The following is a 20,231-nucleotide window of genomic DNA, read 5'->3' as shown; positions in this document are numbered from 1 at the left end:
CATTGTCATCTACATTCTGCGCTTAAGAGCAGAAAAATATAGTTATTAAAATGGTTATTTTTAAAAATAATATTAAAAATAATTTTTAAAATAATAAGAAAAACGTAAAATAATGCCCAAGAAAAAATTAAACAATTAGCAAAAATTTGCAATAATTTATAATAGATTAAAACGTAAATTTTTCATCGAGAAAACTGTTCGAAATGGTACCAATGATTTGTTATGTATATACAAAATACGTACATTCAGTTTATAATTACAAGAAATACCGATTTCATTATAAACCTGCACGAAATTCAGTACAAAGTTAATTGTTATCTTTCACTAATCAGAAGTGAATCGACAAAAAAGTAGATGATCAACTTTTTTTGATGCCTTATCTGTCCTGTTTCGCGTTAATGAAAGATAGAGAAGGTGGGTGCGTACATCGCTTGATAAAGATTTTCTTATCCGTTGTCACGGTCGAAAGTATTTTCAGTATCGGTTTCCCTTTGCTATCAGGTAGACAGATACTCAACGGTGTTCCGCTTATATTAGAAATATTACTGTCAAAAAGCCGCTTTCTGCAAGAAAAGAAAAGAAAACCGGTAAGTAAAAAAAGCAAGAAAATCAGAGAAAAATGCTAATTATTGCATAACAATACAGAGTAATAACATCAAACGTTTCCATGTTTTCGATCACGCAATAATCAATCACCATTGTTATTTGTTGTAAAATCATTGTTGTAAAATCTTCCTCTTTGATATTTCATTTCTGTTTCTTTAATGTCAAGCCAATTTGATTTATCTCCGTTACAACTCGTAAACTATTCATATCTCTCCACGTTTCCACTCTCGTTCAGAAAAAATTATTTTGATATTATTCAAAAAGAACTACTGCGACGTGCAGATATACTCAACTTGAATACTTTGAGTTAATTTAATTTAGCTAGCAATCGCTTGCTCTTTTTTATCAAGATTATAATTAAAATATGACAATAATTTTTATTAATTTATTTTATTAATTCAAATTTTTTTATCTATTTATTACTGTTGATTAAAATAATTATTTATTCATTAGCCAATTAAAATAGTTACTCTTAATTTTATTATTTAAATCACTTCATACGCACGTTGCAATAACAACCATCTGCTTGTCATGTATGCAATAAAAATGTATCTTACATGCATACATTATTCAGGATAGTAAATTTGTTTACAGTGCATGCCGCATGAACAATTACCTAGACGATAGCAGAGAACTACTGTAGAAGGATCAAATATAACTGTCGAATCGATTTTGATTTTGGTGGGCAGTATTGTGTCGTGGAGAATATTTTTATTCAACAGTCAAAGGGGATGTGATGACTGTACGATGAAAAGTGTTTTTTTTATCAAAGTGTAAGTGTAAAAATAAAGAGAAAAAACTTTCAACCGAGTGGCACGTTCCTTTTGTTGCTAAAAATCCACGCGCATCGCTTTGAAAGTCAACTTGACAAAATGGTAAGAAACTTTTATGTTGTGCGTGACACACGCATTTCTTGTTAACAGTGAGTTGTCCTTATTTAAAAATTCCTTATCTTAGAATACAAAATTCTGATATTCTTTACATTAAGAGAAATGCAAAATTTAATTTTATATCATCTTATCTACAAAAAGCTTTAATTATCATTATCAAATTTTTTAAATAAAGGCAGATTCAAAATACGATAAACAATATGTCTAAACTTCGATTTAACATCTTTTCGAAGAATTCGTTCTTCTCGTTTATATTATGATTTTTTAATATTCACAAGGGCATTAAACTTGAACTTCTTCAACAATGACATTAAAATAGCACATGTAACATTACATTAGCACATTGTCGCATCATTGTCGTATCGACTTGTCTATCTTCTGCACAAAGAATAGCTAATAATTCCGATAAGCAGAGTTCGTTCCTCGAATGAACAAGAACTTGAAGACGACGGGCAGGTTGAACTCAATCCGATAAAGACGCTTATCAACCGCTCCTTCAATTTTAAACTCATATCTTCACAGATTTTTTACAGAGAATTATCGCTCGCTAAATCTAAGGCAATTTATATTTGATGTAAAGAAATTTCTTGATACAATAAATGTCATTTTACAGTGAAAACAATAAGGTCAGCCAGTTAGTCAGTACCGCAGATAAATTATTTAAGCCGTTAACAATTGTGGCCTCTGTTCGAGGTGTAAATTCCTTCTGCATGTGTATACCGATAATAATTAGCACTTCCCTGACTTAATCAACGTTTAACTCTAGTCCCGTGTCGTACGTCCTTGCGACTCGTATCTAGGAAGTCTTCCGGAAGCGTGACAAAAACAAAAATGTAATGTGGAATTATTTGAATAAAGTGATTCTTACGTGTGCCACGCAGAAAAAAGCCGAATATTCGTGCCTGCTAGTGAGTACAAACTACGCACAAATCAGAAATAGTCGCAGATCTTTTATTATTAGCTAAATAGATAATAACAATCGATTGTGCATAAACAGTTTTGCTCAAGTATCTAAAAATTTAGCTAAATAGTTATTTTAAAGATCCAATATAATTATTTTTAGATTTATATCTAGCTGATTTTTTACACACTTCAGCAAAACTGTTCTCTCCCTATATAAATATTTTAAAATAACAAAATAATTTTTTCCCTCTTTTTTTTACGATACATTTCACTATACAAATACATTTTCTCACAACAATCATTTTCTCAGAGGAGAAAATCGTGTTTCTAATACGTAATTTCACAGTAATTTCCACGAAACTAATCAAGCTTCATCGCAATTTCCATCAAGTTATCAGACTCATTTTTATGAATAATCTTGCTGCCGGTTGCTGGTGCAGCCGAAGCAGGCCGTCCGCCGTACTTCACATCCTCTAGTGGAATTCCCAAGGCTAAGGCTATCCTATCTCTCACATAATAATAAGCACCTTGATTTTTATGTTCCTCTTGCAGCCACATAATCTACAAATACAGAAATATAATCTAATCTTTCAATCCAATAATTAAACATATTTAAAAAAATAAATATTCAATAATTCTACAATTCCATGCTTATTTTCGTATGCGCCTTAGATTTGAGATCTTTCAACACAATTTTGTAACTTTGACGAAAATGCATATTTCTCAACTTTTTTTTTTAAGAAAAATGCCAGAAATTGTAAAGTACATAAAATTAAAATTTAAAATTCAAAAAAGTACGTAAAGCATAAAATCTATATAGCAAAAAAGCAATTTTTTATTGAAGTATCTAAAACATTAGCTAGATACAAATCTGAAAATAATTTTATTGGAAAACCTTCAAAATAATTATGAAGGTTTATTATTTTTTAGATCTAGCTAAATTTTTAGATACTTTTTAGATACTTTAGCAAAACCGTTCTTTCGCATAAATTCAGATCTGTTTGTTAAATTAGAAAATGCAAATTTAAAAAGAGAAATACTGATCATTTCAAAATTGTGCAGACGTAGATATTATCTTAAGATTAAATATTAATTTGCACGTTATCTAAATTTAAAATTTCTCACTTTTGCTTGCGGATACTTTGCCATCTCTGCTGCGAAAAGATGATATGGAAAAGGACAGAGTTGCTCGATTCTAATAATCGCTATTTTATCTTCCAATTGTCGTTCCTGTCGCTCGACAATCAAATCGTAGTATACTTTGCCAGTACAGAGCAACACTTTTTTCACGTTTGCAGGTTTCTCAAAATGATTTGGTAGAACATGCCTAAAGCTCGTACCTGGTCCCATCTCTTCAAAATTCGATATCGCCATCGGATGACGTAACAATGATTTGGGAGTCATAATAACCTAAATGGCATTTATGCAATTAAATTAGATTTGTGATTATTACATTTTCTCATCATTACAACAAATATAAAAATTGTAACGAGTCACGTGTCGTATCAGGTCTTAAAAAATATTATTTAAACTTTGATGAAACATCTTAGAAAACTTTTGTAATTAAATAACTTTGATAAAATAATTAAATCGTCAACAATCGCACGTGCGATATTCGTGCAATAAAAATTAAAGAACTGCCATTAAGAAACAACATAAATGACATCATAACTTAAATAAATGTAGCGTTAACTACGGCTAGTTTTTTTGCTATCGCATATATTATAATGTCAGTAAAGAAAGATATAGATAATGTTTGACGAATGTTTCCGAGTATGAGTTGAGTATTCAATATAGTCAACTCGTGTATGCAAAGGTGGTGCCAGACAATCTTATTGTTTAGTCTTTTGTAATACAATATTTTGCAGATTGTGTAAAGCAATGTCGTCACAAAATATTTTACGAGTGTTGTAAAATAATATGCCGCATGTGGACACAGAGAATTTTTTCAAATACAGTTTTATAGTCCTATCTTTCTTCGAAAGTATCAAACTTAGAAAAAATATTACAAGCAAAAAAAAAGAAAATATTTAGTGATGGATTTTAGTAATACTATTTCCATATTTCTTAAAAATTATTAATTATTATTACATTAAATAATCGATTTCTTTGATTAGACATTTACATCAATTTTTTCGACATAATAAAATAAAAACAAAATTTATTGCTTCTTAGAAATTTTCAAGACAACAAAAAGTACGTACTGTCAGATCTTTTTCTTTATAAATTTAACTATAAATTTTATTTAAAAAGTGAAAATGCTTGTAAATTTTTTCAAAAATACTGTCTCATAAAACTCGCGACAAGAGCACATCCTGCGTAAATAAAGCTTGAACCAACCAACGGTTTGCGGAATGGCATCACTATCTGCCGGCGCAGAAGATGAAACAAATTGGCGGGTGTCGTGGGATTGCAGACAATCCAGTTTATTTCGAAAAGCTGTCTTGTCATGATTTGCTCGACACTCTCATTGGCGGGAGCATCGGGCTCCGTTCCGGGTATGTGAGTACACTCGTCGTCGCACAGCTGAAGAAATCTCTCCAATCTCGCGGACGAATGTTCTGGTCCTTGGGCTTCCAAACCGTGCGGTAGTAACAGTACCAATCCTATCTGTCTGCCCCATTTGGCTTGTCCGGAGCATAGCAGACAATCTAGTATGACCTAAAAAGCAATTTTGAGTCGCATGCATAAATATAATTTTTCAAAATATCGCGATTATTTTTACATTCAAAATCATGCTTTATTTAATTAAAAGGGAAATTATTTGTCGAAAATGTAAAATTTTTGAAAATAAAAAATTAATAAAAAAAAGTTAATAAAAAAAAACAAATCAAATTTCTGTAAAGAACACAGTCGTAAATAACAATCATTAAAGTTACTTGACAGGTATTGGAGAAGTCGCCAAACTGTGCTTCCCAAAGTGTCAGAGTATTATGGTTGTAAGCCGAGTATCCCAATTCAAATCCTAGTATTAAATATTAGGAATATTATAACAATAATATTATAAGTCTGTCTTGAATCTACTATAAAAATTTTTCTGAATTGCAAAAGATTAATAGCTTGCTAGATGCCAACTTCGATTTTACACAAGCAGAACATAATAACATTCAAATGAATTGTGACTGATCAAAAAGCGACTTTCAATAATTATTTTAAAATCAGTTTAATGTCATGATAGCCTTTTATTCTGCTTGGATAAGGTCGCTAAACATGGACTAAAATAAACAGATGTGTTATCGATATGACGTGACTAACAATAAGACAAGCACACAGCAGAAATAGATATCGACATGTATACATGGTACAACAGCTATCTAATTGCTAGCTAATTTCTCCTCACCGCACACGCCATATTCCGATAGCGATGAATTTGAGACGGTGTATAGAGCCTGTCTCGGGAAAACGTCGCGCAAGATGTTCTTGTAGGTCTTATCTTTGCTCTGATCGTGAACGATGTGTATTCGTTGGGTGAAGGTTCCACGCTCAACGTCCTGCCCGGACAGTCTGACGTGATGACCCTCCTTCAACAAGCTGAGGAAAGCCAAGCATTCCCCCATTGCCCAATCAATTTGCCGAGACTCCATGAGTTTCGCTCGTCTGTCCATCGCCCTCAATACCTAAACGTTTAATAGACAGATCAAATCCAAACGATAATAAATGGAAAACAAACTTGTTCCATTCTGATTGATGAACCCGCGTTCTTCGTCTAATTGACAAACTTTATGAAAAAGAACTCGAAGAGAATACTCACAGAACAATCACAATTTGTGAAATAACTCTTATGGAAAAATATTATTGGATTCGCGAAAAAAACTATTGAAAATTATTGGAAAACCATTCAAATCCAATATTGCACACTATTAGTTCCAATAGTTAGTTTTTTCGTAAGTCCAATAATATTTTTCCACAAAGGAAATTAAACGAATAACATGTCGGTCGTAAATTAAAATCTTCTACATAAGACAGGATACAAATTAATCCATTTCGCTTCCACGGTATAACTCGTATGTCTTGAAGCTAACTTGAACATGCGCCTCGATATCCTTCGGAGGAGTGGATATAGCACTGCATATCGTTTTAATGGTCGTGAAATCAATACCGGTCGGCGATATCTTAATTTTCGGAGTCTGATTCGAAAAAAATTCGGTCCAGGGCACGTCGTGCCAGTCGCTCATTTGCATCGAACTGATGGTCTGCGCTTTCCTGAACTCTTCCTCGCAATAGCTCATGTACTTTTCTGTTTCCTGTGCACAAAGAAAAAATTGTGCGTGCATATACGTAGGGCAGGATTAAAAACAATTAATTATTATCTTTCTCAACCTCGTTTGCAAAAGCTTCCGTTATTACGCCATCCTTAAGTAGTTTGTCGGTGTATATGGATAGAACACTCGGGTGGTTTTTTATTCGTTTATACATAAGTGGCTGAGTTAACATTGGCTCATCCATCTCACTGTGCCCTTGTCTTCGGTATCCAACAATGTCCAATACCACATCATTATGAAATGTAGCCCTGATGAATAAGTAAGGCTTCTTTAATTTTAATCCTTTTCATTATTCAACACAATCATAATTTTTATAGAATTTTACATTTTACTGCAAATAATTTTCAACTTTTACTACAAAAACAATTATTTGTCTAATTTTTTCTTATAAAAAAAATACTGACGTTATTTTTACGCTTAAAACTTAATAATTCAAAAATTCAAAAATATAAATGCACAGCAAAATATTTTGATAAAATAAAAATTAAGAAATTAGTATCTCAATACCGATATTCGCTGGCCACCTTGCTGCAATAAGTGACTAAATCGGGATCGTCAGCATGTATGTGAAAAATGGGAGCATTAACGACACGTGCGACATCCGTACAATGCGCACTGGATCGTGAATATCTTGGATCGGTGGTAAAACCAATCTAGAATCATTAATAAAAATTTAAAAGAAATTATCTTTGTCTGCTAATACTTTACAATTATTTCAAGTTATGTTTAGTATTCGTCAATTGTTTAACAATTATTTAAACATTGTAGAAAACATTGTCATTATAGAAAAACCATTATCCCTACTTGATTGTTAATTACGATGTGCATGACGCCACCCGTTGTGTACTCCGGTAAATCGGTAAGATGCATTGTTTCATAAACTACACCTTGTCCGGAAAAAGCGGCGTCACCGTGAACCAGTATAGCTAACGATCTTTTGCCATCTAAAAAAGCCAGTTTATTTGAAAGAAGTCTAATATATAATAGTTAAAATAAATTATGCATATTTTCGGTACGTACATTCCGAGTCACCTTTCTCAACTTGCTCGGCGCGAATACGACCAACTATAACTGGATCGATCGCTTCCAGATGGGAAGAATTCGCCATTATGGCGACAAGCATTTTCTTCTTAGTTCTACAAAATCGCAATAAGTTAAGCATGATAAATATTCAAGCTTACTATCCCTTTGCGATTTGGAATACAAGTTTATTTAAAATGTTGATGCTTTGACGCATTCACATATTAAAATCGATTTTGTATTGTGGTGGCTTTCTTCACCTTTCTAATAACTTCTCCGAGTGTGTCCCGAGATGATACTTTACGTCACCGGAACCTAATCCTTCGAGAGCGATTGGGTTGAACTGAGTAAACAACTGACTCATCGGTTTTGAGCAGATGTTCGTCAAGGTATTTAGACGACCGCGATGCGCCATTCCAATAACTATAGTTTCAACTCCTGCCAAATATATAAAGAATAAAATAGAAAAATATAAAATAAAAAATATACCGTTAACAAAAGCTCAAAAATTGATTTAATACTTTGCTTAAATTAAAACTTGATTCAAAAATTGGTTTACTCACCATGTAGCGCTGACGTTTCCATGCATTCCGCCATGGCCGGTATGAATGATTCGCAACCTTCTAATCCAAATCTCTTCTCCGTTCCATATTTCTTTGCTAAGAAATTCTCAAAACTCACGGCCCTCATTACATTCATCCAAGTCCATTTTCGATGCTCTGCGGGCAATTCCCAGGCGCCTGGTATCTCAAACTTTTGCCTCAACCAATCCAACTAATAAAATGCACAATTCACAATTCTATATATTTTCTTTATGAAAAATTTTGTGTAAAAATTGCTTTTTAAACAATAGCCTCTTTAAATTTTATACTAATTTTATAATTTTAGACTAACTTTCAATTTTATTACTAGCATAAAAAATTTTTTTATTAATTAAACTTTCACGTAACATAAAAATTCATTTTTAAAATTAAAATTTTTTGCATCTCTGTTTCTGCTTTGTATAATATTAATTAAAACCTTACATTAAGTTAAAGCATAATTTCACACAGATATTTTATCTAACAGAGTGTGTGTAATCTGTAATCAGTAGACAACAGTTTCATAATCTAATCTATCAACGAACATTTGTACAACAAGCGCAAGATATCACGTTCAAGTGCAATCTTTCAAAAATTTATATAAAAATTATCTCGCAATCATGATACTGTTAATTTTTCAGTAGAATCTTATTTCTTCTGTCCATAATCAGTGAAATATAGGAAATGCGAAAGGGATGTAAAACTATTTGGTTTTTATGTCCCTTTCTCTTATTACTAGTAAGAAATCAAAAAAACTGGTTACATTATATTTTTAATCAAGTTTTTAAAATCAATTTTAAAATTAAAAGTGCATCATGCATACCGTATTAAGATCATGAATGTACGTGTACTCGAGGCCTAGGTGGCCGCAATAAATTTTGTTGAGCCTCGTCAGTATCTCTCGCAGCGTTAAGCTCCTCTTGTCACCCCCGATAACGGTCAAGGATGCGAGAGGGAATTCCTTGTTCATATCCGCCTCCGTCATTCCTTTGAGATGTTCCCGCACCACAATCGCGGGTGGCAGATTCGCGGTACCCTGTAGCTTTGCCGACTCCGGATTCTGTATGCCCAAAGGATCAATGTCGGCTATCAAGTGGCCACGTGACTTAAAATAAAAAGAACAAACGTCGATATGCGGAGATATGAGAGCGTCCAAGATTTTCGAGAAATAGATATAATACTTGGTAGGCTCGAATAGTGGCATTGATTTCAAGTGCGCCGATTATGTATTGATCCCCCTGCATCTGACTATCAGATTTTCCCCGAACTCTATCATCGGCTTTTTTTGGAAACAACAGCTCTGTTAGGCGATTATCCAAAAACAATAATTAGTAGTAATTCTAATTAACCAATAAGATGACTGCATAATCATGGCTATTATGATATTTTTCTCTCTATAATCAGACGACGTGATACATTATGTAATATTAAAGTTTTCAATTCTATACATCACAAAATTAATTTTAAATTGTATAAATTATGATTGAGATTAATGTTTTGATTTTAATACTAATTATGTATGAATTGAGTAAGCCCCTAATGTTAATCTAAGAAAGGAATGCAATGGAATTTATCAAAACTTACTCTTGCCCGACTGCCCTCCGAAGCTTGATGACATTAACTTAGGAGACGAACTGACGCGCATCGAACTGGGCTTGGTTTGAGAGACCTTAGGGCTTTCCGCATGGATCAATTTAAAATATGAATCCCACGAGGAGTTCACGGACTTTCGATTTTCCAGCCACGCCCTGTACATGTGGTCTAAGTACTGGCTATTGATCATGTTAAGCACATTGTCCTTTCTGTCGCCATTGCCACTGTCGTGTTTGCGGCGCGCCGGGTTATTTTTGTAAAGTTGCTCAGCAATAGATCTACGTTTAGAATTTCCCCAGTTTGGGTGAAGGTAGTACACGAATTGTCGGTACAAACACGACACAACGGATTGTGCGCTTCGATAACGTTGCGCTTTCGCGTACATCGCCCCATTTGTCACAAATCACAGACGAGTAATAGAACGCGTAAGAAATTATTTTAAACTACCGAGAAATTTTGAAAATTTGATCTCACAGAATTGCTCGAGCAAATAGATAATTTTATGCACGATATCACTTCATGTCATTATGTAATTTCGATTAACCTTTCGACTTCTACATCATGGTTGTAGCTAGATTCGCGATTGATCTTCGTTTCGAATGAGAGCTCAGAAAAAGACTTGAAACAAAATTCATGTTTCTATTGTTTGGAAATACTTCAGAAACATCTTATACCAACGCTTAAATTTTCATCAAAACAAGTTGCTTTTCTTCAAATTATTAAAAAAAATTTATTATTTACAGTATATCATTTTATCTTGACAAATTAATTTGTCTAGTTTAATAATACAATTTAATTTAATGCATTTAAAAAAAACTAAGTATCAAATACTTAGTTTTAAATTATAAACAAATATAAACAAAAATATAGTGTATAATTTAGTAAATCTAAGAATTTAATTAATAAGTCTACTAAGTATCTCTAAACATTTTACAAAAACTTCAATCTTAACAATCAAGATTCAACAATCAAGAATTCAACCTGTTCAGATTCAATTCACAATTACATACGAATTAAACTAACATTCGTTCGTTTACAGGGTACGACATCCTCGGTACTTAGCGACCACAGAGTTGTGAAGATTAATTGTGGAAATGATCCACAGGAAAGACATTTCGCTAGCAATCGAGTCGTATCGCACAAGGTATTTCTTATTTCCTTTATCTCTTATAAAATTAAAAAAATTTAATATTAAAAAAGTAAAGTAAATAAATATCGATTAATAACGTTTTAATTAATAACTCAAAATGGCGATCAATATTATTCCTAGTACTCTTATCTAAAAATAACGGATGATAATAATCTTATGTAATGATAATTTATCTCTCTTTAATCTGCAGTACACGATATGGAACTTTATTCCAAAGAATCTCTTTGAGCAATTTCGACGAGTGGCAAACTTTTATTTCCTGCTCACGATGATAATCGCAATTTTAATAGAATCACCAATTTCGCCGATAACCAGCGCCTTACCCCTGGCGTTTGTCATCCTGGTGACCGCAATTAAACAGGGATACGAAGATTTTTTACGTTACAAGACGGATAAACGAGACAATCGGAGATCAGTCAGTGTCATCCGTAACAAATGTACGCAGGTTCGTCGCAAGTGTTACTTACTAATTTCGATATCCCAATTTTAAAGTTCCATTAATTTCTATGTTTAGGGAAATAGAAACAAAATGTACATGTACCATTATTTACTAGATAGGGTGTCCCAAAATTAAATGTCAAAATTTTAGGAACATATAGGAAATTAATAAACTAAAAAAAGTCCTTTAGAGATTTGTTTCGTTTTGGAGAAAATCGTAAAGAAACAAATAAAAAGTTTTCATTTTTGACCAAAAAATGCCGATTTTTTTGGGAAACGACTTTTCTAATTACTTAGAAAACATTTCCCTCCTGCAACAAAGAATGTGGTTCCAGCTCGATGAGTGTTCAACTTATTATGGCAAAACTACTCGATCTTGGTTGAATAAAAATTTTCTACGACGATGGACTGGACGTAAAGAAGCAGTACCTTGGCCATCGCCATCATCTGATCTAACACCATTAGATTTCTTTCGGGTAAAAAATCTGGTCACGGTAAAAATATATTGTTGCGAATTTCTCCAAAATGAAGAAAAAGCAATCTTTAAAGGACTTTTTCTCTTAGTTTATTAATCCTCTACGCTCTGGAAGTTGACATTTAATTTCGGGACATATTATATGTCTGTACATTTCCTATAAGATTTTTAATATATATTTATAAAATATTTTTGCAGTTTACATATCAATTATATGATTTTTCAATGATATAATTTTTCTCTGATTTAAGGATTAAAGTAAAATTAGAATACCTTCTGACAGCCTAAAATCTAGAATCGTTAGATCAAGGACAGCCTTATTTTTCATAATAATAAATAATATACGACATGTTGCAGGACATATATTGCGAGCAAATAGTAGTAGGCGATCTTGTAAAAGTCTCTCGAGACGAGGATGTGCCTTGTGATATCGTTCTCCTTTATAGCGAGACTCCGGGATGTTGTTACGTCACGACGTCCAATCTCGATGGCGAAACGAATTTAAAGGTAATTATCTTTACATTCGCATTTTTTACAAGGCTTATGTTTTAGCATATAATTTTTTTTATATCTCTAAATAAAAATATTTCTTGTGCCATAATGTATTCGTTATAATTTTAGATGTTAAATGTCCCGAAAGTGGTCTCGACGATACCGCTTCCGCAAGTAGTGGCGATGCAAGCGACGATTACGTGCCAGCAACCTATGGCCAATCTTTACAATTTTCACGGCAAACTCGAAATTAACAACGGCAGCGAAACAACCAGTGGACACTTGACAATAGAGAATATTATGCTACGCGGATCTAGACTAAAAGACACCGAGTTTGTGGTAGGATGCGCGGTTTACACCGGACGGGATACAAAATTGTCGCTTAATTCAAAGATAGTCAGCAATAAATTCTCCACTGCCGAAAGGTAATTAAAGTCCATGCTTTAATTTATAAAAACTTGACCGATATTGCTATTTAGCTTCTGCTAAATCTTTCGTTCATATTTTCGCTACTACCACTGCTTTTAAAAATGTAATTTGAAATGGCTTAAAAAAATATTTGTATCTAAAGATAATCTGCAGTTCAATTTTATTACTTATCTGAACGTTATCATTCGTAGATCTATCAATAAGTATCTTATTGTATATGTCGTGATACTGTTGATTGAAGTGTTGATGTGTACCATGCTGAAGCTATACGTTCAAACCTTTCAAAAATGGGAAATTTACCTAGGTCCACAGCCTAAAATCACTTTTCAGTCGTTAATTGAAGATATTCTAAACTTCCTTATCTTATTCAATTATATCGTGCCGATATCATTGTACTCCACCGCTGGTAAGACAATCCTACTTCACAGTTTCCTTCTGTTTGACTGTTAAAATTATTTTTATTTCTATTCAGCAAATGTATTTCTGAAATATTTAAAATTAATTAAATTAATACATCTTCTCTGAAACATACGCATATATACATAGAGACAATTTTCTCTTAAAATTTATTCTCACAAAATCAAAAATTTTACTTTTAATAAACTCTAATCTTTTATATATACAACAAGTATAATAAAATTCTTCCAAATCTATATGAATACCATTATATTTCGAAGATAAATTTTAAGAGAAAATTTTCTTCGTGTAAAGACGTGCATATTTATAAAACAAAAATATTTGTAAAAAGATTACATAATGTATATTTTACGATAAAGATTTACGTACGTGTTAACAGAACTGCAAAAGTTTCTCGGCTCCTTTTTCATCGGCTGGGACTTGGACATGTACGATAAGAAAAACGATCAACCAGCAATTGCCAATTCATCAGACTTGAACGAAGAACTTGGCCAGGTTGAGTATCTGTTTACCGACAAGACTGGCACGCTTACTGAAAATTTGATGATATTCAGACGCTGCTCAATCGATGGCAATGTGTATATGGAGAAAGATTGCGATGGAAATCTTTATTTATTGCCGCCAAACGGAAACGAGGAAGAGAGTACCAAATTATCATCTTGGGAGGTAAAAAAAAAACGTATATTATTAATAAAAAAAAGAAAAATTATTTATCGTTCATAAAAGAAATATTAATTACCATTAATATTTGATAACAATTATAGCGTATTGAATTAGTAATTACATTACATTAATTACTGTCAACTATAATAAATAAAAAAATAATAATCAATAACGGTATATTGTATCTTATTAATATAAATGATTATTGTGACTAGTAGTATCATAATTGCTAAAGACAATAATTTTAGTTCAGTTGTTACAAAAAAAAAATCACTATTTTTAGGGTAACATTTTGCATTTTATGATGGGCATATCGCTGTGCCATGTAGTCCAAATTGCACCGCCGAGCCTACGACCCGAGATCATTGCCAGACGCACTGAATTCCGCGAGAGCTTCAGATTAAAAAAAGTCACCAGGGTCAACAGCTCGTTGATGATGCATCCGGATCTGCCGGAGTATCAGGTAAAAATAACAGCTTGTTTAAAAATAACAGCTACGTCAACGTTTAATTCGAAGTACTGCGTTCTCCGATAAGACCTCGCTAATGACTTCTATCTAAAACGCAACGTAAACAAGTGCGGTTGAATGTAAAAAGATCTACAAACACTCGTATGACATACGGTAGGCGGCATCGGCAGACGAAAAGGCGTTGGTGGAGGCAAGTGCCAGGTGCGGCGTTGTTTTGTTAAAGAATACTAACAAGGAGATGCACATCAAGATCAACAGGAGCATTTATATCTTCCAGAAGTTGGATATATTGGAGTTCAACTCCGGTACGTAATCGTGAATATCAGAATAGATCAGAGCTAAATAAATTTAATATCAAATCATAATTATGAGAGATTAGGGTTTGTGCAATGAGATATTTAAATTATTCAAATTCAAATCTTAAGATTTTAGCCAGTATAGTTTTAATAGCGATAATGACGTTAATTACGCAACTTGAACAGAACGCAAGAGGATGTCAGTAATAGTGAAAGACTCGTCAGGAGATGTCTGGCTGTACTGTAAGGGTGCGGACTCGGCTGTTATGCCGTTGATAACTAAAGGAACGATAGAGAGGACCGCCGAACACGTCACCGATTTCTCTATGGTTCGTTACTCCGTTTGCGATAATTGCAGAATTAAAGGTAGAACTAAAGACTGCAGAGAACTTTTTCTCTTTTTTTCTCTTGTCGCGACAATTTCGAGAAAAATTTTCCTATACCTGCACAAAAAATCCCTAATACTTTTTCATCATACTGCTTGTTGCAATTGTGTTTTACATTGTATAGAAGCTATCGAAATCTTTTAACTTTTAGAGAGGTCTACGAACGCTGGTGGTGGGGTACAAGAAGATGAACGAGCACGAATACGAGAGCCTAATGCAGAATATCGAGCAGGCCAGACAGATGATCGGTCCGGAGAGAGAGACGCAGATAACGCGCGCGTACAATCTTATGGAGAGCGGGCTCAATTTGCTCGGAGTAACTGCGGTAGAGGATCGCCTGCAGGACAAGGTGCAAGAGACCTTGGAATGCTTACGAGTCGCTGGCATCAAAGTTAGTTCATTGCACCGCCTTTGTGTGGATTGCCAAAGGAATCCTTTACCATCCACGTTGTGTATATTCAATATAACTTCTGTTATAGTTTTGTCAGTTTTTGAAACTATACTCTAGATTTTGTAACTTTTCAAAGAATTAATTTAATTATCTTTGTACATTTCTTTTATTTCAATATGTTATATTTAGTTATTTCAATAGTATTATTTAAACATTCATACTTTTTAAGAGAGTTTTTATGTCATAATAGCTCTGCGTATCAAAATAACTTCTTAAGAATATAATTTAAGATAAAATGTTGAAAGTACTAGTAAGTGATTAATTAAATTAACTGAATTAGCCTTGGGAAATAATCGCAAGCATATTTTTTTTTTTTTTTTTAGATATGGGTGCTTACTGGAGATAAGGCAGAGACTGCGGAAAACATCGCTTTCCTGTGCGGCCATTTCAAAAAAGGTACCGAGGTTTTAAGACTGATGGAGGAGACCTCGGAACAAACCTGCTTCCTGATTCTTACATCTTACGAGTGAGTGTAGTTTGCACGTCCAAAATTTTACATTATTTCCCATATTTTCGTGAATTCTCGACAATTCTTTTTTATATAATTTAAAATATATCAGCCCTGCTGTATAAATTATATATCTTATAGCCGGAAAGTAAAACTAGAACCGTACAAGCAGTACGGTTTGATAATAGACGGTGTCAGCATGGTGGCGACATTACGAAATTGTCCAGAATTATTTAAATCCGTCGGAATGTCCTGCGAGGCGGTTGTCTGTTGCAGGCTAACACCTCTGCAAAAGAGCGAGGTTTGAATTCTATCCGCTTCCTTAAACGCTGCGCATAGAGACGCAAAAAAATTATTAAGAATGCTAATTAAATATCGCTTATTTCTGCAGATTGTGCATCTAATAAAAACGTCACGAAACCGTCCGCACACCGCAGCCATCGGCGACGGCGGTAACGACGTCTCGATGATACAGGAAGCGCACGTGGGTATCGGAATATTGGGGAAAGAGGGTCGCCAGGCGTCGATATCCGCCGACTTTGCTTTTACAAAATTCAAGTATCTCAGAAAAGCGTTGTTGGTGCACGGGCAGTGGTATTACTTACGCATCAGCATCCTGATGCAGTTCTTCTTCTATAAGAATGTGGTGTTCATAACGCCGCAGGTGTTTTTTAGCATACACAACGGTTTCTCCACACAGGTAAGAACAATATCGCTATCCATATATTTTTCTTTCTATCACAAGTCAAAGAGCCTGATCCTGTTCCCGCAACGTGTGAATAAATTAGTTCTTTTTTTTATATACCATCGTGTATTCGATTCAAAGCAGATTTACTTTTCAATTTGTAAATTGATAAACAATTTCATCACTTAATTCATGTATATTTTTTATAAATTTTATTGTCTAATAATTTGGCAATATTACACAATATAAATTAAAAAGGTACATTCTTATTTTTGTGGAAATTATAAAAGAAAATCTTATATTTGTATAGATTTTATAACTGGAGAATTTATATAAAAATATATTTTTATAGGAACTTTATGACGGTATGTTTCTAATGGGATATAACATAATATTCACGTCACTTCCGATATTGATGTACGGATTATTGGAACAAAATTACAATGCGAAGAAACTCATGAAGTATCCATATTTGTATAAATTGAATAAAAATAATTATTTAATGTCATGGAATCAATTCATAGCATGGATGATCCTGGGTTCGTGCGATATTAATATTATATTATTTTATTATTATTAAATATTTATTTATTGTTATTTATTTTTTATTAACAAACTTTTTGTAAGTCATTTGTATGAAAAATTTTGATACAATAAAATACTAACTGCATCATATTATTCTTTTTAGGATTATGGCATACAAGCGTAACGTATTTTACAGTATTTGCTGTAACATATATCAATCCTACATATCTATACGACAACACATCGGTTGATCAATGGACTTACAGCACATGCATTTTTCATATAGTCACTTTGCTAGCAAATCTGCAGGTACGTAACGTATAGGTGTTGTTTGTACAATGGATTAAAATTGTAAAACATTTGTTTATTCTAACAAGCGCAAAATATTTAGTTTAGTAAAAAATTCAATATATCTTAAATATCTTTAATAACCGAACAATTCACATATTTTGATATTTCCAATAAAAAAATCTGAATTTTTATTCGTGTAATACTTGATTATAATCAAATAATTCAACGCGATAAATTGCTGTTAATTATTCTAATAGTTTCACACATTGCTGACAATAATATTGTTTCAGATATTGTTACGCAGTTTATATTGGTCAATCCCGCTTGTTTTCAGTGTAATACTATCTGAAGTGGTATTTTTCGCGAGCACTTTTGGCTACTCAGCCATACATCTGTAAGTACAAAGGGTGCAACGTTCGAAAAAATTGCAACATATTTATATTTGCAAGTAAAAATTATTCACGAAAACTCTTTTACATTCGCGTCTTTTCAGAAAATACGATGGCGATATGTTCGGGGTCTTTCAAATATTATTAAAGTCGCCTTCGTTCTGGTTAATTACTGTATTCATCATCGTTGCTTGCTTAATACCTGACTATTTATGGACTACGTATAATGTCACGTACAGGCCAATAAAGATACTTCGTAGAAACGAAGAACCACCGCAAATTATAACCTGCAGTGACGACGACGCATACGGTTCGTGGCAAGTGGTATGTATAAATGTAATTCATGCAATTATCGGTGTTTGATTTTTTGAAGAGACAGCCAACGATATATTTAGAGCTCTAGAAATAAATCCATCTGTTTACAAAACTGATGATCGCAGACTAAATATGCTTTAATAATATGTTTGGTACACTTAAATGCATAAAATCTATTTTAAAATGATCAGCTGTTTAGCATTAGAATTCACATTTAATTTTAGATTGGCTTTAGATAGATCTTGAATATTAAATTTTTGCCGTCTATAAGCTAATTTACTTAAACAGTATATTCAATTATTTATCACGTATTTTAATTAAAAAATAATAAATTAAACTGTATTATTAAATAAGTATAACTTGTTATTAGAGACATCGCATATTTCCTTGGAGAGATAGCCTTTCATTGAAGAGGAAATAATACGTTGGAAAAGCAGTCATTTAAATGCTTCAGTATTATCCATTTAAACGAAGAAGTAATTATCTAGAGTAGCACCTCATTTACGATTCATTTCATAGGTATAATTTAAGTTGCTGATACGACTGTATTATTGAATGAGCGTAAGTGTTAATTGATATGATAAAATCAGACAAGATTTCAATACTAATTATTTTTTATTACAATATTCAAAAAAAGAAAATATAATAAAAATAATATAACAAAATGTTAATATTAATTATCATTACTAATTAATATTAATATTGATAATGTATAAAAAAGGAAGAAAAAATTTCGCGTGAATGTTGAACTAGACACGATGCTCGTAAATTGTTATAATTTAGCGAGATACTAGTCGTTAAAATTAATTTCTGTACAAAGATAGGTAGCAGCTATGCATTACGATGGCACACACATATAGACATAAACAAATGTGATATAACGTCTATGCATCTGTTTGTGAAAATACGTTCAATCATCATTATGACTACTCATTAATTTATTAACATAATTCTCTGCAAGTTTATTAAATGTGTAACATTATAAACAAGACCAGCAATGCAACAAATATATGCAACAAACCTTATCAAAAGAGAAAGATAGTTCCACTGTATAATAAAGTTTCAAAATATGTGTTTTTGCGTTAAATTGCGAGAATAGATCTTTTAATATATCTTTTGTCATCGTATAATTTTAACAACAAACATTTTACAAAGTACAAACTATGATTGTAAACAAAATAATTTATTAATGGATTGTATATTTGTTAATATGTACAAATGTTTTCTAATATATGTATAACTTTAAGTATCAATTGTATATATTACAAATATTAATTGTAAGTGCGGCTTACGATCAGTGTACGTGTACATAAATACGTATGCACATGTGATATTTAATAAACATATAATATGCAAATTTTCTATTTTTTACACAATATCTGCTTTTATTTATTTATAATGTAAATAAACATAAATTAAATAAACGAGCTGCAGTTTTTATTTCCAAGATGATAATTTCTCTCTTGGCTAGTTTAAATTATTAATATATTAGAGAGAAAGATATTTCTTTATCAACCTTTAGATCCAGTAAACAAAGTGACGTCAAGCGACGTGTTAATAACGCCTTAATGATGTCTCTAACATCAATAAGAGGTTATTAGAGCGTCTCCTTGTTTGCTGGGTATTAAATAATTTCTCTAAATGAAAAAAAATGTATTAAAGTCTTTCGCATTTTCTTTTCGGCTTTATTTAGTATAAATATGAATTTTTTTGCGGCAGAATTTAATATATATAGGATATGCAGTTATACAATTACAATAACAAAATAATACCATTTTCTAACAAATTGCTCATGAGAATATGTTCCGTCCAGCATTATGTGTTCAAAATTAAAAATCGAATTGTATAAATCAATATTTTTTCGCACTTATTTCTGCCGCACTTATGCACATAATATTGATCTTTTTTTTAATTAAAAAGCATGAACTGCAGACATATAATACTGTGTTTTCAAGGAAGCAGAAAAGAGGGACACAGCGCATGTAGCAAAGCGAGCAAAGCTCAGATACTCGCCAACTATCATCGTAAAAATAGATATGCTTATTTGACATATTTCG

At 32.4% G+C, this 20,231-nt stretch overlaps 2 protein-coding genes and 1 long non-coding RNA gene across 7 annotated transcripts in view; 1 reads left to right on the top strand and 2 right to left on the bottom strand.

The window, feature by feature from the left end:
• Nucleotides 1-465: 465 nt before the first annotated feature.
• On the top strand, nucleotides 466-19,540 carry LOC105200500 (probable phospholipid-transporting ATPase IF). 3 transcript variants are annotated; one of them, XM_039451002.1, is made up of 20 exons: nucleotides 466-587; nucleotides 1,201-2,404; nucleotides 10,895-10,999; nucleotides 11,196-11,450; nucleotides 12,276-12,425; nucleotides 12,540-12,835; nucleotides 13,031-13,245; nucleotides 13,636-13,922; nucleotides 14,203-14,382; nucleotides 14,546-14,693; nucleotides 14,871-15,013; nucleotides 15,222-15,461; nucleotides 15,845-15,987; nucleotides 16,111-16,270; nucleotides 16,361-16,669; nucleotides 17,007-17,193; nucleotides 17,343-17,488; nucleotides 17,761-17,864; nucleotides 17,964-18,183; nucleotides 18,545-19,540. In XM_039451002.1, the coding sequence occupies exons 2-20, from the start codon at nucleotides 2,333-2,335 to the stop codon at nucleotides 18,593-18,595; spliced, it is 3,411 nt and encodes a 1,136-aa protein (XP_039306936.1). In that variant the 5' UTR covers nucleotides 466-587; nucleotides 1,201-2,332; the 3' UTR covers nucleotides 18,596-19,540. The 3 variants fall into 3 exon arrangements, with proteins under 3 accessions (XP_039306936.1, XP_011166374.2, XP_039306937.1); XM_011168072.3 differs by having other exon boundaries at nucleotides 467-587; nucleotides 1,201-1,481; XM_039451003.1 differs by having other exon boundaries at nucleotides 470-587; nucleotides 1,201-1,481; nucleotides 11,296-11,442.
• LOC105200498 (2-oxoglutarate dehydrogenase, mitochondrial) lies at nucleotides 2,434-10,596 on the bottom strand. Of its 2 annotated transcripts, XM_039451004.1 has the most exons (15): nucleotides 9,847-10,596; nucleotides 9,444-9,541; nucleotides 9,086-9,367; nucleotides 8,245-8,455; nucleotides 7,942-8,119; nucleotides 7,682-7,797; nucleotides 7,466-7,605; nucleotides 7,169-7,314; nucleotides 6,720-6,909; nucleotides 6,422-6,643; nucleotides 5,740-6,016; nucleotides 5,279-5,364; nucleotides 4,740-5,060; nucleotides 3,525-3,809; nucleotides 2,434-2,960 (listed from the first exon to the last, which is right to left on the bottom strand). In XM_039451004.1, the coding sequence occupies exons 1-15, from the start codon at nucleotides 10,238-10,240 to the stop codon at nucleotides 2,760-2,762; spliced, it is 3,147 nt and encodes a 1,048-aa protein (XP_039306938.1). In that variant the 5' UTR covers nucleotides 10,241-10,596; the 3' UTR covers nucleotides 2,434-2,759. The 2 variants fall into 2 exon arrangements, with proteins under 2 accessions (XP_039306938.1, XP_025990141.2); XM_026134356.2 differs by lacking the exon at nucleotides 9,444-9,541 and having other exon boundaries at nucleotides 9,847-9,985.
• LOC105200497 overlaps nucleotides 13,186-20,231 on the bottom strand; it is a 58,121-nt gene continuing 51,075 nt past the window's right edge. For both annotated transcript variants that reach the window (XR_003268643.2, XR_003268644.2), the window contains exons 3-4: nucleotides 13,626-13,788; nucleotides 13,186-13,322 (exon numbers count right to left, since the gene is read on the bottom strand). This is a non-coding gene — a long non-coding RNA (uncharacterized LOC105200497). The remainder of the gene's footprint in view (nucleotides 13,323-13,625; nucleotides 13,789-20,231) is intronic.

The sequence above is a fragment of the Solenopsis invicta genome, chromosome 6 (genome assembly GCF_016802725.1).
Source record: "Solenopsis invicta isolate M01_SB chromosome 6, UNIL_Sinv_3.0, whole genome shotgun sequence".
Lineage (NCBI taxonomy): Eukaryota > Metazoa > Arthropoda > Insecta > Hymenoptera > Formicidae > Solenopsis > Solenopsis invicta.
This window is presented reverse-complemented; position numbering and strand designations above follow the sequence as displayed.

Coding starts and splice junctions, on each gene's coding strand:
- LOC105200500 (XM_039451002.1), top strand. CDS start 2,333: ATGTGGAATTATTTGAATAAAGTGATTCTTACGTGTGCCACGCAGAAA. Junction 12,426..12,539: donor ATGGCGAAACGAATTTAAAG/GTAATTATCTTT, acceptor TTATAATTTTAG/ATGTTAAATGTCCCGAAAGT. Junction 15,462..15,844: donor TACGAGTCGCTGGCATCAAA/GTTAGTTCATTG, acceptor TTTTTTTTTTAG/ATATGGGTGCTTACTGGAGA.
- LOC105200498 (XM_039451004.1), bottom strand. CDS start 10,240: ATGTACGCGAAAGCGCAACGTTATCGAAGCGCACAATCCGTTGTGTCG. Junction 8,120..8,244: donor GGAAACGTCAGCGCTACATG/GTGAGTAAACCA, acceptor TATATTTGGCAG/GAGTTGAAACTATAGTTATT. Junction 6,017..6,421: donor ATATCGAGGCGCATGTTCAA/GTTAGCTTCAAG, acceptor TTAAACGTTTAG/GTATTGAGGGCGATGGACAG.